This window comes from Sorex fumeus, unplaced genomic scaffold, assembly GCF_029834395.1.
Source record: "Sorex fumeus unplaced genomic scaffold, SorFum_2.1 ptg000013l, whole genome shotgun sequence".
NCBI lineage: Eukaryota > Metazoa > Chordata > Mammalia > Eulipotyphla > Soricidae > Sorex > Sorex fumeus.
This window is the reverse complement of record NW_026606070.1, coordinates 29,877,458-29,904,822: the sequence shown is the minus strand read 5'-3', so window position 1 is coordinate 29,904,822 and position 27,365 is coordinate 29,877,458. Positions and strand designations below refer to the sequence as shown.

General features: G+C 36.4%; 1 protein-coding gene across 1 annotated transcript in view; it reads right to left on the bottom strand.

Annotated features, from left to right (window-relative positions):
- Window positions 1-355: 355 nt before the first annotated feature.
- The window catches only part of CHIC2 (cysteine rich hydrophobic domain 2), a 43,845-nt gene continuing 16,835 nt past the window's right edge, over window positions 356-27,365 (bottom strand). The window contains exons 2-6 of the mRNA XM_056111372.1: window positions 20,984-21,038; window positions 20,710-20,865; window positions 5,868-5,924; window positions 5,642-5,701; window positions 356-2,628 (exon numbers count right to left, since the gene is read on the bottom strand). Of these exons, the coding sequence (XP_055967347.1) occupies window positions 2,578-2,628; window positions 5,642-5,701; window positions 5,868-5,924; window positions 20,710-20,865; window positions 20,984-21,038 (379 nt within the window). The 3' untranslated portion in view covers window positions 356-2,577. The remainder of the gene's footprint in view (window positions 2,629-5,641; window positions 5,702-5,867; window positions 5,925-20,709; window positions 20,866-20,983; window positions 21,039-27,365) is intronic.

The window sequence follows — 27,365 nt, the reverse complement described above, 5'->3', positions numbered from 1 at the left end:
TTTATATGATAAAGTGATCCTTCTGTGTGAGAGGGAAAAACACCTCACAAGTTTGAGTGAGTCATACCAGTCATTAGGTTTTGAGTTTTACATAACATAAAGTCATATATTAAAATAAAACAGACATTGCAAGGGAAAGCCAAAAATAATGTTTCTACAGGAGAATGGTGTACTGACTGTAAAACAACTGTAAAATATAAACAAATATCATACAATTCTCTTGGTTCATATAAATTCAAGTGTACTAATTTTCTTTAATAATACTTTTCCTTGGCTAGTTCTCTAAAGATACCTATCGTTTTGGTCTAGAGTTAATAGTACAGCAGTAACATGGACACCTATAAATTCATGACTCAAGAAAGAATAGGCCTGAGAACCCAGTTATGAAACAGGGACTACTAATGAAACTCCAAGCCTAGAAAGCTAACTGCTCCAGCATTATTGGTTTATGGTACAGTTCTATAGATAAGAAATATAGGCGTATAATTAGAAAATTTAAAATAACCAATATACCTCTCAATAAAATTAGGAAAACTTAAATCCTATACTTAATACTATCAGCTATACAAATTATCCTACAATTAAGCATTTTTACAGAAATAATTTAAAATTTTTATTTGTAGAAGACTGATAACAGGAAAAATGGTATCATAGTTTTGTCTATAAGGCTGATTAATAGCGGTGCTCTACAAACATAAAATTTTAGCTGGGGAACACTGTGTTACATAGTCTACACAGTCACATCTTCCTGCTTTTTCTAAACTCAAAGGCAGACTGAGAATTCTCCATACAGAAAATTTTCACACTGAAACCACAGAAGAATACTAGAGCTTTTGAATAGCATTACATGTTTAATCGTACTACTTGAAGGTGATATGTCAAATCCTAGACAAAAAGTAAATAAAGTCAGAACTGCTTACTTTGTACTTTGAGCATGTCATTAAAAAAAAAAAGGTCATATAAATTCAAGTTGCTAAATGTTTGGAGATGGGGACAACGGAACATAAATAATTCTCAGACCTTTCACGAAAAATCTATTAAGATTGTTCCTAATGTTCCTTATAGGATAAGAGAAATGGAATTAAGCTGTTTGAATTTATAATGAATTACAGTACTTTAGAGAAGTACAAAGAAATATTTTTTTCTTAAATACAGATTATATAAATTAATGAAACTGGCATTTAAAAGGTTTAATACAAGGGGGAAAAAGGTTTGTATAGTGGTACCAATTCTTAATACAAATCATTAAGCATAGTCCATATGATTTTCAAAAGTTATTCACATTATTGCTCGATACCACAGTAGTATAGAACACGTTCTTGACACACATTAAAACTGATATAATTTCAGGTTTATAACTGGTATAATTTCAGGTTTATAAAAACAAAACTTATACACAGGCCATTTAAAAAATTTTAAAGTTTAAAAATGTATGAAGATATGTACAATCAAAAAGAGAAAAAAGAAACGTATGTACGTTAATGTACATACATACATGTGTACAGTAAAAGAAACAAACTGATCTGATTCACTTATATGCCATACTTTCAATAAAAAAGTATACATAACTGAACTAAAAGCAAATTAGTTAATAAAAACAGTACTAAATATGCCCTTCATTCCTTTAAAGATGATGTACTCAGAAACACATATTCATTCCACAATTGAGTTTTCCTTAGAATTTTTAAAAAGGAATCATTTCATACTTCTGTATACATGGGTTGGATGAACAATAGAAAGTAACCCAAGTAAGGCCATTATTAATATCATCTTGATCAAAAATATACAGATTGTGACATTACTATATTTGTGGATCCTGAGCTCTAGTAACCATTAAATACATGCATACTACTCATTGTTTTGTCTAGTCTAATAAAAAATAATTTAATCCTGCCTTACTACCTCTGAAGACAGACTTTAAACACTTTCTGATCGATCTTCATAATATGGTTACACTTTTATCTGCTGTAAACAGAGCATTAGGAATTGTGTAAGAAAGGATGTTAGGTTCCAAAAGTCAAAACAAAATTTACTGTATTAAAATAATGACTGCTAGATTTTAAAAGGAAGAAAATACAAAGAGTGTGCTTGCCAGAATAGGTAGGTAAGTAGTCTTATACGGTTATTTTTTCTCTCTTATTTTCACTGATAAATCAAATTTATTTAAGACAATTTTAAGTTATTTTTTCTGTATTATGAAATTAATAAATAGACTGCATTCTTGGTGATAAAATAAAAAAGGCTGGCCACTTTTTAATGCTAAGTTCAAATGTATTTTTTTGATAATACAAAAAAGTAATCCTTGAAAATCAGATACATAACAGAAAAGAGCACAATAACTTAAGTATTAAACATCTGTATGAAATAACTGTTGCAAAGTTTGACAAAAATGCACACTTAGAACATGCGGTTATTTAAAAAACAAACAAAAACAAAAAACAAAACAAAAAGAAAAAAACAGGGAAAAACACCACACGATTCTGTAGAACCAATGTTATGTCACCACCAGGAGAGCACCGAGCAAGGCACCATTGGAAAGACAACATACTGGAAAGTCTCTAGAAATAAAGTTAACTGCTAATCTGGTCGAAAGATTGGTGTCTTTGGTAAAAATTCTATGAGGATGACCTGCAGGGGGAAAAAAAAAAAAACTTTAAAAAGACAATACATTTTTTAAGTTAAAAGCACTTCAGTTATATTTCATGTTTCAAAACAATCTGACAGTGCCTTTAACACACAGAACACATGCATGCATGAATGAGGAAAAAGAGCTAGCATTCAGAAATAACATATCAGATGTTTCATAATATATACATTTATTTCATCTCAACAACTTTCTGTGGCAAGTACACATATCATTCTCATTTTAAGACTGATGCGCTAAGAATTACGTGTAAAATTTCTCAAAGTGGGAAGTCAACATTTGAACCAAGAACTTTCTACTGTACTATGTGGATGCCACTGACCCAATATTTATTTACTCAGGCTTCCTCCCTTTTATCCAACCCAATTTCATGTGTCTTTAAGGTTGTACAGCTGCTCTCAGATTACTGTCCCGGGATATGTGATTTCCAGATAACGGGTACTGGTCCTTTATTTCTCTCCCTTACACGTAAGTTCTTATGCCAGGGAGATAGCTCAAAGGCCTGCAGCCTAGGCCCAGCAATTCTAGGACCCTGGGTCTGGTCCTTGGCAGTCTGTGGCGCCTCCCCAGCCTGCTAGCCTGGGTGATTTCCAGCACAACCCTGGAGCATCTCCCTCCAAAACACAAAAATCCTTTTTTCCTAGATAAAAATTAAAAGTAAAAAATTGTTCCAGAGGACCTTTGAATAGAAACTAAAGAAAAGCAACAAAAACAAAACACAGGAAACACAGAAAATTAAAAGTTGACAAAAGCTAATTTTTATTTTCAGCCCCGAGGTGCAATCAAATCAATTACAATCTATAGAACAGAAATTATTTGATTAAGTTTGATGAAGGCCTTCATGCTTTTTCAGAAAATGTCTACTTATGATCTCTGTGGTTAGAGCATTTCTACGGTTAGCCAGCTAGGCAAGAAATATTTATTTTCACTCTTTAGCTTTCCTCTCTTTTGATCAGCCTCATGAAGAAGTTACCTCTGTACCTAGCTCAAAAATATTCCACTCAGGCCAGGGAGCTAGGGAAGACCTCTGTTCAATCCCTGGCACCACAGAACCTCTCCATTACTGCCAGGTGCCAGTGTGGAGGCCCCAAGAACACTGGGAATCCCCTACCAAGACGAAAAAAAACAAAATATTCTTTAACTTTACCCTGCACTCAGCCACAAGTGCCATCTTTGCCATTTTCCTGACCTGTCATTTGCCTACAAAATAATCACTAGTCTCCATTGGGCATCTTTGCGTTAGATTCCCATTTCTCAGATTCCTTATGTATAAAATACAGGAATTACACAAAATAAATGATTTTTAGTAGCTCTAGATTTTGGTTATAAAATACTTAAACTACTTCTAAGTCAGCATTCAATAAACACACCTGTAACACTTTTTGTTGGCTTTTTGTGTCAATTTAATTGTCACAAATATATATACATCTTTGGAGAAATGACACTTTAAATACATTTTTAGGAATTTAAAATGTTTTCTTTTTTCCTATTATTTGTAATGACTTTGGAGAAGTGCTTAATTATCCAAAATCCATGAAAAACTTAAACAATTTTACAAACAAAGCACATAGTCTAAGATACTTCAGAAGTTTAGTACATTTATTTTTAGTTAATGAAAGAATAGACATGAATACAACAAGTATATATTATGAATAGTTTTTATACGGTTCTATCAGAAAACAATAACACTGTAAAAAACTTTCATTTTGGGTTTAATGCTTTTCACAAAATATTTTATTTACATCTCCCATTCATCCCTGCCCCCAAAACACACAAGCTCTCCTACTACGTGTGATGAAACTACAACTTACATTTTCACAAGTCAATCTTAAAATAAGTTATTTGAATGTGCTTTTAAAAAGTTATTTAATGTACCACATATTTTTCTCCCATCATCATAAATTAACATGTTTGATATAATGATAAAATTTATATTATTTGGCTCACTGGATAGAGCTAGTCTATGAAAAAAAAAAATTTTTTTAATGCCTTTTATGTTCCAGGCTAGAATGGGATTTAACTGGATAATGAAATAAAGAGAAAACTTTACACAGAAAAATGATTTTATGAATGTTTCCAACTAGTTCAGCACTGTTTTAACCAATTTTTTATACATACATACATACATACATACATACACTATCTATGGTAGCTATATTATTTTAAAGAATAGAAAAATATTCATCAAAAATGATGCTCCAGGTACTTTATAAAAGGCTATTACTTTAACTTTAACAATAAACACTCTCTTAGATTTTCAATGTTATACTCTTTCCATACTAAAAATGAAACACCCAAGTTCAAGGGAGAATCAATAAAAATTTGTAGTTTTTTTTTTACAATATTCTGAGCTTCTCAGGAGAAAAATTGATCAAATAAATTGAGGAATTATTAAGTTAAATTCCATTTTGTATAAGTTCTAAGAATCACTGTGTACATATCCCAAGTTACATCTTTTAAGGAAACACAGAATGAGTAACATTTCATCTCCTACTTAACTTTTATAAAACAATATTCTAGTAACACTTTGAAGGAGTCTTTAAAGGCTACCGAGGTATGGGCAGTTAAAATCTATAAAGGCTAAAGGTTTCTTAAGCTCCAATGGCTTGGTTGAAAGGTTTTCTTCCCTACTTGGAAACTTGATTAGCATTATATAAAAAAAGCCATATCTGACTTGCTGCGTAACCAAAGTTGTGGTTATTCTTTATACAGCATCTAAAATTTCACACTCCATCAACACACGTTCAGGCTATTTTATCTTGGCAATTAATTTATTATTTTTCAGAACACAGTGAAGCCTTGTTTTCAAGTCATTCATAACTTTATAAATCAGTCCTGCACATGAAACCATGCATCTGTGAACCGTAGAAAATCCTTGCGCTCAGGAGATTAAGCTCCTGACACCTTTGCTGATTAATAATCATGAAAAGAATAAGATCAGAAGCAAAATAAATGATCATTTAATAGAGAAACTCACAAAACAGCCCTTTAACTTACATATTCCATCATGTTATTCGTTTCACATTTCCTTTTGCTCAGTCTCCAGTGCAAGCACAGCTAGACAAGTAGGAGAGCAAAAGAAGAAAAATGAGCTCTATTTTATTGCAGTGCACAGACTAACCCATTTGTCCACCTTTCATATTTTTAGTTCAACAAAAGCATCTGTTTCCATACTGTGCAATTCAGACTCCAACAGTACGAAGCTGCTCCCTGTGGTACTCACCTTGTGGTATAACCTATTGTTTTCCCATTCTAATAACTTCTCAATCGATCTTCGTGTCTAGAAGACAAATGAGAAAAAGTTTACTCTTGACTGGTTTTAGAAAAACTTGGTTTTGCAGCTGCTTTTTGTGTGAAAAGGAGAGAGGTACGAGACAGTGACTGAGTACAGGATGGCTAGTCCACAACACTAGCAACATTCAATACTAAATAGTAACCTGAACAGAAACAGTTTTTTAAAGACTTGTTTTAGTTTCTTAGTAAAGGTATCTTCTTGAACTTGTTTAACACTATCTTCTAATTTTAAGTCATCATTCAAGTCCCAAAAGTTAATGTTACCCAGAAATGATACAAAGTTCAATACCCATTTTTTCCAAAATTCTGTAATATTAAAGTAATAAAAATTAGTATTATTTGTTAAGGTTATTTAAATTTTAGTAAGCAAAATAAAAAAGGGAAATTCTTGAGGGGAAATTCAAAATGGAAATAATTAGTTAGTAAGTAAAAAAAGTTCAGTGAATTATCAAATCATATTGACCTTTATGTCATATTTTAAGATAATGCCGACACCATACTTGAAAAATAATGCTCACAGTTAAAAGTCTATTATTCCACAGAAAAAAATTTTCAAAGAGGGAAAATGTTAAAGTCGGTGCAAAAGTACCATCTGACAGTCAAAATCAAGCTCTCAATTCAGTACTATTGTTACAGGAATCAACTGAGAAATTCACATTTAAAAGTTGTTTGTTGTAGTATATACCATATACCACGTAAGATGAAATATTTGTTTGGAATATAAATAAAGGGGAGGATAATTCATGGTGCCAGGTGCTAGGATGAGACTGACACAGCTGCAGGTGCAAAAAAGGACAGTGTTCTCTAAGAATCAACTGCAACTTAGTGCAGCTGCAGCTTCCTTGCAAGGGAGAGAAAAAAGCATGTAGTGCTATTAATGCAGTCCAAGTAAGTACTAATGGTCAAATATGTAACTGTGAATGTCAAGCAAAGAAGAGGTGGGTAAAAGTGCTAGAATCAAGCTGGTTTTGAATAATTTGACGTTAATATTTAACGTCGCTCATGAAATCTCCGACCTACTACCTTTTAGCACGTGGAACATGTTAAGACATACAACTACGTATATGCCAATTATAATTCATAACTAATAAATTACCACTTAGATTTTCTGAAATTATGTCATAAAAGTGAGAAACTGACTACCTCTCTGGGTAAGAATACACCAATGACTAATTTATTACATTACTTTTTGAACAGTTTGGGGGGGGGGGGGGGCAAGAATTTTAAAGGAAAAAAAGTGCCCTTGTTAACAATGATCAGCAGACCTCACTTGTTTCTTTGTAAAGATAGCCTTTTAGAGGCAGCTCTCCTTTTAAATGAAAATAGGGCAGCAGTTATGGTCACACTTTTTGTTAATTTAGTTGCCAGTCAGCCCCAAATCAAAAGAAAATAAGGCTGCAGAGTGTAATTAACATTCAGTTCAGTCGTTTTGTCCCTTGTCTAGCCCCCAAGCTTTGTTAAAATTGCCATCTGAATGCTGAAGGCTGTAGGGAAATCGATTTGATTCTAATCGCACCATGAAAAGAACATGATCTAACTGCTTTCAGCCCTCCGTAAATCTGTACTAGGTCTTTAGCACAATGCAACTCCCAATTTAAAAAGCACTGAATGTCTCGTCAATGACTTTGTGAAGAAAAAAGAACAAGGAGCAGACATAAAAATTCCAATAGTTGTTTAAGCATTAAAGTTCATTTGCATCACAGCGAACCTGAAAAGGGCTGACCTCTCAAACCGCCTCTCAGGTCTATGAAGTTGTAGCCTTGACAAGCTCACATTGACAGAGCTCATTGACTCTGAAAGGCTACTCTATCAATGGTGAAAAATGGCAATAGGTTCTACTCTGAGCAGGCATCTGCCTGCCCACCCGCTGCTAAACCAATGGCAAAACCGATTCAAAACCTGAATCTACCTTGTAATCTTCCTTTCTAGGACCTTTTAATAATAGATTAAGATTACTATACAATTTGAGGTTTTACTTTTATTGACAGTTTAAAAAGAGGGAGAGGTAAAAGAACGTGGGTAGGGAAAAAAAGCTCCCCATGTCTGTTGTTTTATATTAACTAAAAATTAAACCTTAATGTTACACTGCATAAATATTACTCAAAAAAATGTACAGTAACCTCCCTCATTATTTTATTCCATAGTTAATGTCACAATGGAAATAGATCTCACTATGAATGGGGCTCACAGGATTTATTATATCGATGCATGTGTTTATAATTATATGTATCACAACTTATAAACTTAAATTATTAGTACTTGAATAAAAGGTAACTGAAAGTATGAACATTAAATTCTAAAACACTTATGGAGGAATTCTGAATTTGCTCTCCTCTAATTATAAGTTTAATGATTTACTATAATAATTGTATCTTAAAATACTTAAGAATTCCAAACAGATCCTGGTATGCCATATTTTAAATAAACATAAAAATATAAAATATTTCCACACACTTGACAGCCTGGAGTAAAAGCTGTGAATTAGTACTAACTAATCTTGCTATAAGACTTCTTTCCTGTTTGACAGGTGGAAAAAAAAAAAAAGCACTTGCACGTGCAGCTTAATTAATCATTGTACTTGACATCTCAATGATTTACAGTGAGGAGCAGGTGAGAACATACAAAACCAGAAAGGAACTCTTGATCTGAGTGGAACATTTCTAGCAGACTAAGGTGACAAGTATACAGATTCTAGCAGTCGTTAAAAAAAGAAAAGAAACTGTGCCACAAATTATTTGTTAGTAACAACAAAAGCTCAAATTAAATGGGGAAAAAATAACTACTAAAAATGTTTAATACACTTCAATTATTTTTAGTTAACAAAATCAAAATATATTTCCAGGATAAAATACAATACTGAAAAAACACATGACACTTCAGCATTTAAAAGGCAATTTAAAAGCCTTTGAACATAGAAAGCACTTTGTAACTGCAGTCAGAAATAAAAGTTAAAGTAATGTCCACAGGGATGTCAGTTTTTTCTCTAATAAATGTAAAATTCAAACTGCCAAGTTCCATACTAATGAATAAGCAGACCCACCCATATATATATAGATATAGATATATATACACACATATATATGTATATGAATCCTTCTATAACTTTCAAATTTTTTCACTGACCACCAAATCCAACATAAAGTAAAACAAATATACATCAGCAACATATATGTATAGGTCCTGTTTATATAAAATACCAACTAAAAATCCTCATTGTTTTAGACCAGTGGATTTCTGAAAATAAGTGATTTTAATTTTCTTAAAAGAACTGGGTGCTTATGAAAAGAACCAGATTGATAGTCATGGGAACTAAAAATCTTCTATTTAACTGAAAGAACAGGGGAAAGGGCAGTGTAGGCTTCAGTTCAAGCTTCCCTACGGTGGGCCTTAATCCTTTTCAGTGCTCACACCCTGGGGCGAGAAGACAGGTTAGTGGTTCTTTAGCAATGAACCCTCAGTCCTTCCACATAAGATGATCAACAAGCAATCTAATTTTATCGTGGATTCTTGTCCTCAACTAAAAAGACCATGAACACCAACTCACACCATGCAATCAGAACAGATATTATGTCACAAACCTGGTGGGGAGAAGACTGCTCCAAGGTTCAAGGCTCCCCCTCATCTCCCTCATCACAGAGCTCATTTGAACTCCCCCCCCCCCCCATGCATTTCTTCTTTTTTAACACCTTCCTGCTTATATATTTTCTCCTAGTTTAAAAGTTTTTCAGTAGTGTTACGACGTATATATTAAAAGTTCAAGTAAGACAATAAATAGACCTAACTTGACTGGCAAGCAGCAGTAACAGAGGGATAGAAATTTTGTCTTCTATTTCTACTACCTTTTATTCTTTTTAAATTTTTGATAAAATTCTGGATACAAGCCAAAATGTAAAAACTGAAAGAGAAATACAGAACAGCTAACTGGTTAGCAATATTAGGCATGACTTAACTTTATCACCTTCCAAATAAATATCTAAAATCTAGGGAAGTATCTATTGAGGTTTTATTGAGGGAAAGAGGCCTGAAATACCTCGAAATAATAAGTCACCACAACTGCAAATTAGAGTTTATGAAAATTCAAATTTGGCTTATTATAAAACATTTTTGAAGTTTTTCTAAATATCATAATGTTCGAAAGAATGAATTGTTATCCTGTAAGAACAAATTATGTGCCATTAGATATAAATAAGCCTCTCAGGACAGCAAGAAATCACTTAGAAAATCATGAATGTATTACTTCCCTATTTAATTACTACTATTACTTAATAATACTCATTACCGAGATTCATTAATTCATACCCAATTTAAAAAGTGGTTTTACAAAGAAGTGGTTTTCTACAAGATGTTAATAAAATCAATGGAGAGCTCATGAATTTTTAAGTATTTAAGGCCAAAGGAAAAAAATGTTAGAAGTAGAAGCTGTGAAATTTTTTTTCTGGATTTTTCTCAAAGAAAAGCCACTTTCAGTACTCAGAATATTAAGATTCTTTAACGAACGTAGTGAGAATACCTCACTAGTCACTACTTAGAAATATTCAGCTACTTTAATTTAAAAATTGAAATTAATGCAATTTATTACATCACAGAATACCAAAGTTCAATTTCAATTGTTCAGAGTATCTTCCACTCCTATTGAGCTTAACTAGAATAATGCGTCAAGAGTATTTCTAATCTTGTATTTTCAACTTCAAAGTATTTTCCAAGAAATACATTTATCTTTTGCATTGTGTGCAAATTTGAAATTGCTAAAACAAGTAAAACAATAATGTCAAGGCCGGAGTGATAGCACAGCGGGGAGGGTGTTTGCCATGCACACGGACAACCCGCGTTCGATCCCCAGCATCCCATATGATCCCCCGAGCACTGTCAGGAATAATTCCTGACTGCAGAGCCAGAAGTATCCCCTGTGCATTGTGCATCACAGGGTGTGACCCAAAAAGCCAAAAAAAAAAAACAAACCAATAATAAGTAATAATAATGTAATAATGTCACAGTTAAAAGTTGTCAGAAGGAAACCATATAATTTTTTAAATAATTATTTTAAAAGAAAGTCACTTGATTTATCTCTACTCTGGATTAATATAAATCTTTATTGCAGTCCTGTACATAAAATTAAACACTATATACCTAAATATTATGGCACACAAAATATCTGTATTGACCAAAAAAGATAAATGAGAATATGATCAGATTCCATGAAAGGTTTTAAGTAATTTCTCTTCCTATCTTAAGGAGATCCTTAAAAAAAAAAAAAACTGTATATGAAATTAACTTTTCAATAAGCTAGATTAAAATATCTGAAGTATTCTTAGAGCAATCATTTTAATATAATTTACTTAAAGCAGTATTGTTAGAGGAAAAGAACTGGACAACTAAGTATTTTATGTCTTAAAAATAATCTCAGTACTGAGCAGTGACTTAGGCTCTAATCTTAAAATTAAGCTTGAATATAAAAATTTTATGACATAGACTAATGGTTCTTAATTTTTGTTTTTGTTTTTGGGTCATACTCAGCGATGTTCAGGGGCTACTCCTGGCTCTGCACTCATGAATCACTCCTGGTGGTTCTAGTGGGACATAAGGGATTGAACTTAGGTCAGTCATATGCATCGGAGGCACCCTACCTGTGGTACTATTGCTCCGGCCCCTGGTTCTTAAATTTCTAAGGATTCTCTCACTACTCTGAAAAATTTAAAAAGCAGAAAATTACAAATATAAAAAAGTTGCACCCACTTTTAACAGGGTTATCCACTAATCCCTGGGAAGACCTCATAAAATACTGGTATCTCAAAACACTGTTTCAACTGACTACAGAAGATGAGAAAAACTATAGATGAGAAAAATTAATGTCAGTAACATTTTTACTATATTTCACTAAAACACAGCTAAAAGTATTAACTCACTATCCAGGATTTTTTAAAACTACAGAATTATACAAGGAAGAATTACTGGTGGGGAGTAACAGGCAGGAAACAAAACCAAACCCTACCGATCATGATGGACAAAAAGAGAAATGAGCAGGCAAGCAGTATCTGTTGATTCTCCCTTAAAATATGAAACCATGCAAGGCATCTTTCCTTTGATATTTTTTTTTGAAGTAAATAGATTTTACCTAGAGGATTTTTAGGTATGGAGGGAGAGTGAGCGAGTAACATACTCAAAAGAGAACACGGGCTTCTCCAAGGGCGGAGTCCCTACACACATCCTAGCATTAGACATGAAAGCATTAAGGTACACATCTCAAGAGGGGAGATGCGGGCGACACATGTGCTCGGCCACGTGGGCTCAAGCAGCACGTGGGCTCAGGCAGCATATGCGGGATATTCTAACAAATCTACATATACAATGCAATCTGTATTACTTTCATATGAGAACTATGATTATGAAAAATAGAACTAAACATCAGCAACTCTTGGCAAACATGTTTTTGAAGGATTTTAACACATCTTTAAAGTTTAGACTTTTTTTGAGCTTCCTCTTTCATGACAAGAGTTTAGTAATTTTTTTATTCCCTCAAAAAAGTTTCTTGGGCTGGAGTGATAGCACAGTGGGAAGGGCATTTCCCTTGCACGCAGCCAACCCGGGTTCAATTCCCAGCATCCCATATGGTCCCCTGAGCACCGCCAGGAGTAATTCCTGAGTGCAGAGCCAGGAATAACTCTTGTGCAATACTGAGTGTAACCCAAAAAGAAAAAAATAAAAATAAAAGTTTTTTATATAAAAGTGTTTCATGGCTTATAATACTAAGTTTCAAAACTATTCTTTTCTTGTGGGTAGGAGAGTACATGGTTTGAGCCACACTGAACAGTGCTCAGGGTTTCGTCCTGGATCTGCGTTCAGCTATCACTCTTGGGCTCAGAAGACCATATGGGGTGCCAGGGATCTAACCCAGGTCAGCTGTGCAAGGCAAGGCACCCTATCCATATACTATTGTCTGGACCCTCAAGCCTATTCTAAAATAAACAGCAATAAAGATATTCTTTTGGTTTCAAGACATCATGTTCAGAAGGATTAAGCCCAAGGTTTCAAACATATATATATATGTGTGTGTGTGTGTGTATGTATATATAAGCATATAAACACACACACACATATGTATGTAAAACATGTAGTACCATTGAGATATATAAACCACGGTTTAGAGACACTTTTTACATAAGATACGTTTTCCAAAGCACTTAAAATAAAATTACATAAAGATTAAATCTATTTGTTTTAAGCAAGGAACCACTAGCTAAACAAAGTTTGACATAACAAAGTCAATTTCTCCTTCTTCCTTCAGTAAGAGTCCCACCCTGATGCTCTTTTGTAGTACTAACTCATTACAAGACATTCTAATTTCTTTCATTCTAATTTTTTTTAAAATTTCTGGGTGACACCCAGCAATGCTCAGGGGTTACTCCTGGTTCTGCACTCAGGAATTACTCCTGGCGGTGCTTGGGGTAACATATGGGATGCCAGGGATCAAACCCAGTTCGGCCGTGTACAAGGCAAACGCCCTATCCACTGTACCATCTCTCCGGGCCCTCTAGTTTAAGTCCAAATGAACACACCTTAGGAATAATGTCCCTGTCCCTGCCCTCCCGTTGTTCATCGATTTGCTCCAAGTCTCAAAACGTCTCCATTTTGAGACTTGTTACTGTGTTTGGCATATCGAATACGTGACGGGTAGCTTGCTGGGCTCTCCGAGAGGGGCGGAGAAATTGAACTCGGGTCAGCCATGTTGGCCGCTTGCAAGACAAATACCCACCTGCTGTGCTATTGCTCCAGCCCAGGAATAATGTAGTATTTGAAAACAAAAAAAAAATCTAGAAACCTAAGCATTTATTTTCTAGGGAATAAGAACATGAAAAATGATTTTTCAAAGAGGTACACTGGTCTTTGTTTTTATAAAAGTATAACATAAAAGTAAAACCAATATATCAACTGAAGTTTGGTATCTTGTGATTAAAATGTACTTTTTGCTTGCATCCCCGTATTCCTTTACCTGCTTTATAGCCTCCTTTCTTGATATGAGTCTGTGTGCCCAAATAATGCAAATTTATTTAAAAATTAAACAAGTACCGCCTGCTCCCTCTTGGCGGCTCAATGGCCGCCATCCGGCAGAGCATTGGACTGTCAGGTTTGGGCCTGCAGTGACAAGACACGCGGGGCCTCACGGGATGGGTATGGAGCCGGTCCTTTCCCTCCCACCCTAATGAGACCCTGAGTCGCTGCCCACAAACAGCCTCTCTGGCTCCTGATCAAGCCGTTTAATGGCCATGGTCCCAGGGACTCAGAAACAAATCGCGGAACCCAGCGGCTTTTGGCAGAAATGTGTCCAGTCCCTGCAGTGGGTTATTGGCACTGGGCCACCCCAGGTGGGAATAGGTTTTGTGTCTTGGCCTGTTCCCCCTGGCGGCCCGGTGACTGCCATCCTCCAGAGGCCACTGGACAGTCAGGTTTGGGCCCACAGTGATGAGACATGCGGGGCCGCACAGGGTGGGGGTGGAGCCAGCTCATTCCTCCCTGTTCCAACAAGACCCTAGTCGCTGGCCACGAACGGCCTCTCTGGCTCCTGATCAAGCTGCTTAATGGCCATGACCCAAGAGACTCAGGAACAAATCTCGGAACCCAGCAGGTTTTGGCAGAAATCCCTCCAGATTTAAGTGTTAAAATTTCAAAATTTCAAAATTGCGTGGTCGCTAGTGCAGCCACAAGACATCATATGTTACTCATAACCAGCAATCGAAAACAAATTATCTACTGTTTCCTTTTCAGCAGATCTGAGTGTTGGGGTAAAATCCCAACTAATAATGGTGAGTCTGGTGTCAAAATATTGAATGTAAACAAAGTAAAGAGAGTAATGTGGAAATCATCTGCTCCACAGGTAGGGGAGGGTGTGGAATGTGGGTATACTGGGGTTTTTGGGAGTGGAGAATGGGCACTGGTGAAGGTTCGGGTGTTTCACTGTATGACTAAGACTTAAACCTGAAAGCTTTGTAACTGCTCTCACAGTGATCCAATAAACAAAATTATAAAAAATGGAAAAAAAAAAGTAAGGTGGAGTTCATGCCCAATTCAATCAGCTAATCAGTGGCTGAATAAACAGCAGTACTCCTACATAAAACAAATAAATAAAAATTAAACAGGTAAAAATATAAGTAGAATAATAGACCTGGTTAAAAACTGAAGTTTGACAAAATTTTTGATAAAAAAAATTACTTAAAGCCGGAAAGAGGTCTTGCATGCAGCAGATCCAGGTTCCATCTCCAGCACCTCATATGGTCCCCAGAGCACCACCAGGAGTGATTCCTGAGTGCAGAGCTAGGGGTGAGCCCTAAGCACCACTGGATATGGCACAAAAACAAAAACAAAATAATTCTTAGATAATATTATCACCTAAAAATCAGCTGGGTAAACTTAGGTAAAAATTATACTTTATGAGCCTGAATTTGCCAACCTCTGCAAAACTGATCTTTTAAATTCATTCCAAAATTCTTTAAAGTAGAAAATTATAGAAATCTGGAAGTTTGATTTTGTATTTCTACAGAATGGTGGGAAGAGAAAGCATGAGGTTTAGAGCTTTAAGTCTGAAAGATTAGAATAAGGTCCTAGTTCTATAAACCATGGAACCTCAAGCAGACTACTTACTGAATATAGTTTCTAAACCTTAAAACAGGAATAACATGAATGTCAAGAATTTATGAGTAATTAACTGATACATACAATAACTCCATCCTTGGCATACAATAAGCATTGTTATTAGATGTTGTCATATTTACCATAGCATAGTTGTAAATGTTCTAAGTGACTATGTTACTATGTAAGTTTTACTATATATGCACATCATATCAGGCATTTATCACAATGCTGCATGTCAATTATATCTCAGTTTCACAGTTGCATATTTATCTTCAAATTCATCTTTAAAAATGTATAACTTTTTTTTTTATTTTTATTAGTGAAACACCATGAGGTACAGTTGTGGACTTACAAGTTTTTGTGCTGGGGTTTCAGTTATACAATGATGGAGTACCCATCCCTCCACCAGTGCCCATTCTCAACCACCAATGACCCCAGTGTTCCTCCCACCTCCCCATCCCGCCTCTGTGGCAGGGCATTCCTTTTTGTTCTCTCTCTCCTTTTGGGTACTGAGGTTTGCAAAAGAGGCACTGAGTGGTAATCACGTTCGGTCTATAGCCTACTTTCAAGCATGTATCTCCCCTCCTCGGAGGATCCTCCCATCACCCTTTACTTGGTGTTCTCTTCGCTATCTGAGCTGCCTAGCGTGTACGGCTGGCTTTCAAGCCATGGAGTAAGCCTCCTGGAACTTATCTCGACTATTCTTGGACGTTAGTCTCCTATTTTGTTAGTTTATATTCCCCAGATGAATGCAATCTTTCTATGTCTGTCCCTCTCTTTCTGACTCATTTCACTTAGCACGATACTTTGCAGGTAGTACCATTTGTATTATAAATTTCATGACTTCATCTTTTCTAACAGCTGCATAGTACACTCCATTGTGTAGATGTACCAAAGTTTCTTTAACCAGTCATCTGTTTAAACACGTACAACTTTTGATATATCACTCATACCTCCCAGAAAACGTGAAAAATCTCAAAATATATTACATCCTGCTAACAGTAGCTGAGCAATTATTTCTGTACTTATTTATTGGTGCCTATAATTTCATTGCACATCATTAGAGTTTAGTTTCAGACTATAATGTTTTATCGTGTTATAAATATGAAGAATTTAGAAACTTGGAATAACAAGTAATTCAAATGTATACAAATTGCTGTAGGGGAGAAAGCTCAAGTGGGAAAGCACATGCCTGGTATGCATGAGGCCTTGAATTCAATCTCCTAAAATTATGAAGCTCAGGCACAGAAACTTCAGGCCTGTACCATCAGAAGCCCCCCAGTCCCCACTCCCAGCACTTGTATGGGTGGCACCAGTGAAAATACTAGTTTTAGGGCTGTAGAGATAGTACAGGGTAAAGGTATATGCTTTGCATGTGGCCAGTCCATTTGATCCCTAGCACTACTTGGTCTCCCAAGCATCACTGGGTACAGCCCTGAAGGTTCCCAAGCAAGACTAGAATAGCATGGGTAGTCCGGCACCATATGGTTCAAGTAGCACTACATCCTCAAGCCCTTGCTCTGAATTGCTGGCTCAGTTGGCTGAGAATTATTAGGTGGAACTCCCAAACAAAGATTTTTTTCCCCTAAAGACCTCCTTAATAGGAGTATAGGAAAATGAAGAAGCAAAAGATATTGAGAACTGAAAGCATTATTAACATAAGAAAGTCCTTCCTTCTATAGTATATTTATAGAAATAAAGCAAATTTGAGAGCATTCTAAAAAAATAACGTCCTGATTTTTGTCTTAGATCAAAAATAAGTTGTTAAAAGAATACATTTTGAAACACCTTGAACAGCCAAAGTCATACTGAAAAATAAGGATATTGGGCGGTACCTCATTACCTAACTTGAAACTACACAGTTTTAGTGATCAAAACAGTGTAATACTAGAATAAGAATATTCTCTCTGACCAATGAGTTAAAATCAAGTACCAAAGAAAAATCCCCAGATCTACGGTCAGTTATTTTTTGACAAAGGAGCTGGGTACATGAAGAGGAGTAAGGACAGTCTCTTTAACAAAAAGTGATGAGAAAACTGGATAGCCATATGGAAAAACTGAAGTTGGACCCAAATCTAACACCTTACATGAAAATCGATTCAAAGTGAATCAGAGACCTTGGTATCAAATCAGAATCCATTAAAATACATTGAGGAAAATATAGGTAGAACGCTCTGAGATTTGAACTTTAGAGGTGTTTTCAATGATAAAATTTCACTGGCATAGGCAACAGAGACAAAGATTAACGGGACAGGGGGCCAGAGCAATAGTACAGCAGGTAGGGCTCTTTCCATGCATTAGTCTTACCAGGTTCAATCCTGGCATCCCACATAAGGTCCCCTGAGCACCACCAGGAATAATTCCACAGTACATGTTAAGCGAAATGAGTCAGAAAGAGCGGGATAGACACAGAAAGATTGCATTCATCTGGGGAATATAAAGTAACATAATGGGAGACTAATACCCAGGAGTGGCCAAGATTAACACCAGGAATTTTGCTCCATGACTTGGAAGCCAGCCATACGTGCTAGGGGAAAAGGAAGCTCAGATAAGAGAAGGGAGCACCAAATAAAAGGTGTTGGGAGGATTTCCCAGGATGGGAGAAGCATGCTGAAAGTAGACTATAGACCAAACATGACTGCCACTCAATGCCTCTCTTGCAAACCACAGAACACAAAAGGAGAGAGAGAGAAAAAAAAGGGAATGACCTGCTACAGAGGCAGGGTGGGATGAGGGGGATGGGGGTTGGGAGGGATGCTGGGACCCATGGTGGTGGAGGATGGGCGCTGGTGGAGGGATGGGTACTTGATCATTGTATAACTGAAACTCAAGCACAAAAATTTGTAAGTCTCTAACTGTACCTCGTGATGTTTCACTAATAAAAAAAAAAAATTAAAAAAAAAAAGAAGCTTCTGCACTTCAAAAGAAACAGTGACCAGAATACAGACAGTATACAGAATGGGAAAGGATATTCACCCAATACCATCTCATACCAGAGACTGGCATACATCCAAAAGAGCAAAAGCAACTGGTGTTGGCATGGATTTGGGGAAAAAGGGACTCTCCTTCACTGAGGTGGGAATGCTGACTGGTCCAGTCTTTTTGGAAAACAATATAGAACTATGATTTCCAGGATGAAATGACAGGAAATATATTAACATAGCAAGATATAGTCGTCATTTAAACAACAGAAAAACACTAATAGTTGTAATAGGGAGCAATAAAATCAAATAAATTCAATTATGAATCCAGGGACAGAGATTTTTTTTTTAAAAAAAGGAGAGGCTGGAACAATAGTACAGAGGGTAGGGCATTTGCCTTAAATGTGGCTGACATGGGTCGATCCCCAGCATCCAATATGGTCCCCTGAGCAACACCAGGAGTGATTCCTGAGTGCAGAGCCAGGAGTAACCCCTGAGCATCACCTAGTGTGACCCAAAGAGCAAAAGAATAAAATAAAAGGGGCGTGGGGGGGCCACAGAGACTTGACTTTCACACAGCTGACCCGGGGTTCAATCCCTAGCATCCCAATATGTCCCCCCAGAGCCCTACCAGAAGTGATGCCTAAGCTCAATGCCAGGAGTAAACAAGCCTTGAGCACTGTCAGGTGAGGCCCAAAACAACTACAAAAAATAAAATAAAAATTCTGATTCAGACCAAAGTCGGTTGGAAGATGATCTAGTGAGAACTGTGAAAGCAGGGAATATTCTTGAGGAAAAAGGAAAACTCACTATCTTCAATATTATAAAAATAATTCTACAGAATCATTATTTCATTCTCATTAATATACTAGTAGTTAAAATTTTTTTCACTAGGAATATATCTATTTTATAACAAATCAAGACATAAAGTTTGCTTTTTCTATTTTCTATTATTTGATAACAAATGCCAAAAATATCGTAAGTCCATTTTGTTTAAGCCTAACAGTATTTCATTGTTATAATTATTATTATTTTGAAAAGCACCAATAAAGGGACCAATGACATAATACAGCAGATATGGCGCCTGCCGTGCACACAAATGACTGGGGTTCAATCCCCACTATCCCACATAGTCCCCTGAGAATCGCCAAGAGTTATCCCTAAGCAATGATCCAGGAATAAGCCATGAGCAGTCAATAAAACAAAACAGATTAAAACTTTAATTAAAATGTAACTTTTGATTTATACTAATCAGTCATAATTCAATCAATAGCTTAGAAAATATTATAAGCAGTCAAAATCCTTAATTTTTTCAATTTTTATTATCGATCATCGTATCATCCATCAACAGTAACTTGTAAATATTAAAAATAAAAATAAAGGGGCTGGAGCAATAGCAGAGTGGGTAGGGTGTTTGCCTTGCACGCGGCCGAGCCGGGTTCGATTCCCAGCATCCCATATGGTCCCCCAAGCACCGCCAGGAGTGATTCCTGAGTGCAAAGCCAGGAGTAACCCCTGAGCAATGCCAGGTCTTATCCAAAAAGCAAAATAAATAAATAAATCACTGTCACTGTCCTCCTGTTGTTCATTGATTTGCTCCAGCAGGCCCAGTAACATCTCCATTGTGACAATTGTTACTGTGTTTGACACATCGAATATGTCAGGGGTAGTCTGCCAGGTTTTGCCGTGCAGGCGAGATATTCTCGGTAGCTTGCCTGGCTCTCCGAGAGGGGCAGAGGAATCAAACTTGGGTCGGCCATGTTGGCCACTTGCAAGGCCCTACCTGCTGTGCTATCGCTCCAGCCCAATAAATAAATAAATAAATAATAAGAAATAAAAATAAATCAGAATCTTACTAATTGAAATCTTACCAACTGAAATCAAACCTAGAACCATTTCATGTGTAGGAAAAACAACACAACAAAAACCCTAAATAAATGCAAGATTTGCCGGCTGACTTCTAAATTTAAAATATATTAACTCAAGTGCCAGGATATAGCTCAAGAAAATGCCTGGTATGTACAAGGTCTTCAATCTAACCTCCAGCACTAGCCAGTATAGCTCCTGAGGAGTCCCAACAGCCCCTCATCCCCAAGATCTGAGCCGCAAACCTTTAGACCCAAATTAGCATCTCCAGGAATCATCCTGGGGCCCCCAAATACTGCTGGGGAAAGCCATTATGAAATAATGCGATTACATTAAAATTAAATATAAAATCCAACTTACTCTTTTACTGAGGCAAATAACTGGCCACATACTGCAACCTAATGTACAACAGCAACAAAGGCAGCCACAAAGTAACCATCGCACATTGACAGGAAGGTTCTTCTTAAGACAACTGTTAACTCTGTTGATGCTGGCTTTAAATTCTTCAGGAGCTACCTATTTAAAAAATAACAATACTGCAATATTAATGTCAATAAGCATGCTTCATTAACATGAATTTTTCTAATTTGTTAAGAAAAGACTAAATATAAAGGATTAAGTAACAGACACTCACTTTTCCAGTTAATGAAGAAGGGAATTCTGATTCAAATTTGTTGCTCAGTCCAAATCTATTTTTCAAAAGGGAAGAATAACATGTTAATTATCTGTCATTATTGAAAAAAAATAGACTACTTAATAATCAAAATTGTAACTTCATGAACAGAGTAACAAAGAATACTGAGATGCAAATATTGTGCAGCAATTTAAGAAATAAGCAATTTTAGGACCTGAATCAAAACTGTAGACTAACAGCCTGAGATCACAAAGAAAAATGAAGTCTTAGAGGACATTTTTGTGAGTTAAATATTAATGTAGAGGAAACGGTACAACTGTCCATTTTTTGTTGGAGTTACTAAGATTCCTAATTTTTTCCACTGATCAGTTTTTAGGTCAATACTATTCATTAATAGTGAATAACGCTCTAAGCACTGCTGGGTGTGACCCCTAAAAAAACACTGAAATACTTCTACTACTTTTAGTAGAAGTTTAAGTATGAACATAGAGGAATTAGCAGTTTCTGAAATCAGCACCCCTAACACTTACAATTACAGCCAGAGAATGCTTAGAAACACCTACTACTACGCGATCGCAAGCCTGGTTATTTTGTTTAAACTTTAAAGGACTAAGCTGCAGTACATGTATAAAGTACTCAAAGAATGTTGGGAAGATCCTCCCAGGATAGGAGAAGCATGCTGAAAGTAGACTATAGACCAAACATGATTGCCACTCAATGCCTCTTTTGCAAACCACAACACCCAAAAGGAGAGAGAGAACAAAGGGGAATGCCCTGCCACAGAGGCAGGGTGGGATGGGGGGTAAGGGGGGTGGGAGGGATACTGGGATCCATGGTGGTGGGAAATGGGCTCTGGTGGAGGGATGGGTATTTGATCATTATATAATTGAGATCCAAGCACAAAATTTTTAAGTCTACAACTGTACCTCATGGTGTCTCACTAATTAAAAAAAAAAAAAAATGGAACTGAGGTGCCTTTACTATCTTTAAATTTTTAAATGCATCCAAAGATCATAAAAATTACCTATTTCTTTGCATAGCTATTAGGAAAGGATAATATATTTATAGAAGGGGTGGAGAAATAGTACAAAGAGTAGGGTATTCGCTTTCACACAGCCACCCCAGATTTGATCTCAGTCAGTACCCAGATCCCTGCCAGGAGTGATCCCTAAGCTTGGAGCAAGAAGTCCTGAACACTGCAGGTGTGGCCCAAACACAAATACAAGATATTCACAGAAACACTGATAATAGCGGACAGCATTCTGGAAATAAAAGTTGATATCTTTACGCATGATGACTTTTGCTAGCTAGTAGCCGAAATAATTTTCGCTAATTTTATTGCGCTATACGTGACATATAACGAATTCTACTAGCTCCAGGTATACAACATAATCATTTGTGTGCAGAGTATGTGTGTGTGTAGGAGTGTCACATAAGGAGGTTAGGTAGCAACCAATGCATCATTACTTTTCTTCCTTATGAAGAAAACCCTTAAGGTTCACTTCTTAGCTACTCAAAACACAACATTGCCATTTAGGTAGGCAGTTGGCACTATTAAAAGGCCCCTTGAGATAATCTATATGAAACTGCTGGCAGGCCACAGGTTTCCAAGTCAACCATCAGTGGTGCTTAAAAGAGAAATCAATTAAGACAGAGCACATGTAGCATCATGAGTCTGAATCAACTGATAGCCATCAAACTAGTATGCAGACCCACAACTGACAGTCTCTATGATTTTCTTATCCATGAGGAGCTAGAAGATAATATTTGTATGCAAATTTACCACTTTAAAATACTTTACAATGGGTCCCAGCAATAGTATATAGCAAGGAGGGTGCTTGCCTTGCAGATGACTTGTAGATGACTTGTAGATGACTCCTGAACACAGAGTCAGTAGGTGTCACACAACCAGATGTGACTCATCCCCAAAATAAAATATAACAAAATACTATGCAAGTAAGGGAGGAGGTAGCCATGAATGGTACAACATACAATTATATGCATATGAGATTCAATATCCAACAGTCTGTCCTCTCCCCCAAATTAAATACCTCTAAGTTAAGACAGTTCTGAGAATCAAGTTGTGCACTGTACCTTTATCTAGATATTGTGAATAGATGTTAATGATCACATCTGAGACTATCTTATCATCAGCTTATTGTCAAACATCACAGCAGCACTGAAAAATGCTGCCTTTATAATCTTTCATAAATAATATGTATTAACCCCCAAAGTATAATTCCCCTGGTCCAAGCAAACACTTTCATCACACTAAACATAAACTAACAAATATTACTATTTAATACAATGTTAACATTAATGTCATTCTCTAAGATTAGAAAACTGAGCTACTCACTGAATCAGGTATGGCTGAACTTCCCCCATCTCCCTGTATTTCCAGGTACCTGGCAGTCACGCCCATGAACTGCCTCTAAGCAAATATAAGCTCAATAACAACAATGATCTAGAGACTCACAAATGAATCTCAGAAGAGAGCAATATGCTGCAGAAATGCCTCCTCACCCTGCACCAGGCTGACTTCATCTGGGGTACCTCGGAGGGGAGCGGGTGAGTCCCTCTGCCTGCCCCAACAGAAGCCCGACAGCTGCAAACTCCAGAACCCAATTGTTGCCATGCTCACGGCCTATCTTTACAGGTTTGGGATGAGCCCCTCGTACATGAGAATAAATCCGCTGAAAAACCCAGGTATACGGTTTTGTGACTGAAATCTTCAGGTTCACACTGAGTTAGGAATAGGTATCCTTCCCCATCTCCCTGTGCTTCTAAGTGCCTGGCAGTCACACCCATGAACTGCCTCTGAATGCCATATAAACTCAGTAACAGCCATAATCCAGAGACTCGCTAATAAATCTCAAAGAGAGCAAAACAATGCAGAGATGCCTCCAGAACCCAAAATCACCATCCAGTTGAAACTTTAATTCTAGCTCTATCACCCTATTTAAAATTTTAGAATTCCCAGAGACATCTTATACTTTATGACACTGATATACCAAGAGTGGCACACATTTGAACTGGTGTAAAGTAGAAGGCAACCAATCTTGATCAAAATACACACACACACACACACACACACACACACACAAGCACACAAGGCTCAATCTATAACATCTTAGTGATCTCTTATACAAAGTTTTAATGGCTCCAAGGTGAGATACAACAAATTTTCACACACTTTCCTCTAAGGAAACCTTTTTTCAATCATTTTTAGTCGATTATACCTGTAGCACTGTCCTCCCATTTCTCATCGATTTGCTTAAGCGGGCCCAGTAACATCACCATTGTGAGAATTCTTGTTACTGTTTTGGCATATCGAATACATCACAGGTAGCTTGCCAGGCTTGGCCGTGTAGTCCAGTTTGCTGGGCTCTCTGAGAGGGGCGGAAGAATCAAACCCAGGTCGGCCATGTGCAAGGCAAACGCCCTACTGCTGTGCTATCGCTCCAGCCCATTATTCCTAATAAGCAATAAAAAATAATTTTGCATCTGCCTTTTGGGCAGGCTTAGGTGGTCGTGGTAAAATTTGAAATAATGGTGATGGGAAGGTATAATGGTGGTAACACTGGTGTTGAAATATTGAATGTAATAAATTATTGTGAACAACTTTATAAAAATAAATTTAAAAAAAACTGAGCTGAAACTATGTTATTTCTATATGGGAGTCTCTGTTATGTGGTTATTCTACTGAAAAGTCACGAAAGCTAACTCCCCTTCTACCTTAAAGGTCTTGCATAAAGAAGAGGTGTGGAGAGGTGCTTACTGAACCTCTCATGAGGTCCTAATGCAACTTCATTTCCCTTAAGATGCCATTCAACAAATGTTTATTCAGTATCAAACCTTTAAATTATATATTCTCAGCTCTTGCATTATTATTTTCTCTTGGTCTGTAAAGTTTCTTTTGTCAATCTGTATTTCCCACTGAAGTATGATTATTATTACAATTAACCATCTCCTTCCACTGGTCTTTCAATTATTTTTCAGAAAAGTAGAAGTCTTCTAAAGAGTAATGACGTCTTCCTCCAAACCTAGTCATTAAATATTTAAACCAATAAAATAACCAGAGAGGCTCAAAGAGATAGAACACACACATTATATACTAAAACCTGAGTTCGATCCTCAGTACCACATGGCCCTCAGAGTCCTGGGCCTGCACGCAAACCCTAAACAACGCTGCCAGACATAGCTCAAAAATCATTTTTTAAATATTGTTTTAAGTTTTAAATTTTAACATCAATAAAGGTTTTCATTGATTGCCCAGTAAATGCTAATATGAAAAATCAATACAATGAGGTTACATTCAATCTTCTTCCATTTCAGAGCCTGGCTACTTTCCTATTACTTGAATGACTTTATTCCTACAGATCACCGTTCCTTTTCAGTCAGGCAAGTCCCAAGGAAGAACTGATGATTACAGGGCTAGAGAGAATTCTGACTTGCATGTAGAGACGTGGGTTCAATCCCTTCTACTACTATACAGTCCTCCTAGCCCAGCCCAGGAGTGATCTCTGAGTGCAGAATCAGTAGTAAACCCTGAGCACTGCCAGGTGTGTCCCTCAAAAATAAAAAATTTGAAAAAATTAAAAGAATTAAAAACCTTGGTGATTCCAAGGACATACTTTCTTTGCATTCAGTTTATCTTAGGGAGGGAGGGGAGAAAGAGAAAGGAAATGAAGGAGGATAGGGAAAGAGAAAGAAAAGAAAGGAGAAAGGGGAGAAGAGATTAAGAAAAGATCGAAAGGAAGACAGGAAATTTTATTTTATACAACTAAGACCATTTTAAAGTTTATATAAAATATCTTGTAGATCATTGCAGAAAGACTGTTCCTTTATATTTAAATCCAAACAGAATCTTGGAAAATGTCTCTTCTATCCATAACCCAGCGATGTGCATTTCACTATCATCTCATTCCTATCTACAGCCACAGTCCCAAGTGTAATTCAATCTCAGGCTCTACCTTTCCTGAGAAAGATCCTTCCTCTTCCAAATTTCTTTTGAGAATTAACTTTGGAACACCTGATCTGTCTGCTATCTGGATATCTTCTTTTTAAAATATCTGTTCTTCACCTCAAACAAAATCCTCCTGAAAGAATACTCTTCCCTTGGAAATCCTCATAAAATAGCTCATGCCCTGGAGTTCATCTTCCAGACCCATCTTCTACGTTCTCATAATATTTTAACTACACTTCTTATCTGTAGTCCTTAACATATCTTACTGTAATTATGTCTAAAGCCTACTCCATATCATGATAAGCAATGATTTGTCTGAGTGAGTAAAGTATCTTGATTATCTTTAAACTCCAAAGATATGGTCCAACATTTAATACATAGGAATACAAATATTTGCTGAATAATCAATTTCCAAATCAGAAGAAACGTCTCTTTCACTAACTCATTACATTCTTTGTTTTTTTAATGGTATTCTTTCTGGTTATGTAACATTGTCCCAAGTCTCAATAGTCATTTTCGGCATTCCAGGAGTTTTCCTCTGTATTGGAAAGTCCACAAGTCACCCTCAGGTTTGATCAAAGGATAAAGCATACCATTAAACACAGGCAGATTTATTACAGTAAAAAGATATAAAGCAAAATCAGCAAAGGGAAGAGGAAAATAGCTTAAAGTCCAGAGGAAACAAAGAGTAAGATGGCAAGAGTACTTTCTCAGTGCCAACAAAGAAGATGTGAATTTCAAAAGAAACTGATTTTAACAACATGCCGTGCCCTCAGGCTTTTAGTGGGAACTGTCACATAAGTACCCTCTACCTAACATATATAAAAATTCTAGGTACCCAGAAGAAGCAGGTGTTCCTTATAAACCACACTGTTTCTTGGCAGTGAGCCATTCTTACCAATTCTGCGATACTAGGCAGTGAATCACTATTTTCAATTCTGGGATACTAGGACCCCTCCCAAAATCCAAGTTCTCAGATACCAGTCAAAGGTCCACACTACAAAGAAAAAGCCTCTCTGAGGCCAGCAGTCTCAAGCTGGCTACATTAAAATTTGTCCATACACCTTTGGTACTCTCTAAGGACAGACATTCATGTCAGTTTTTCTCTCTACCATGATTCTTGTCTTCATACCAATTAGACAAAAAGCATCAGAACATAATTGATTACTGATCACATCTATTTAGAAGAGATTCTACAGCACTCACTGCAAAATGGTTTGGACATCGTCATCTCTTGATACTGTAGTACCTCGAAATTCTGAATTATAAAAATTTCGTATCACTACCCAATCATTTCATTTCTCCCACCTTTACCAATTTTTTTTTTGGGGGGGGGCGGCCACTGGTTATATCCTACTGCTTACCACTGGTTGCTTTTCTACTCAGTATCAATTTCCTATGACTCCACTTATTTCT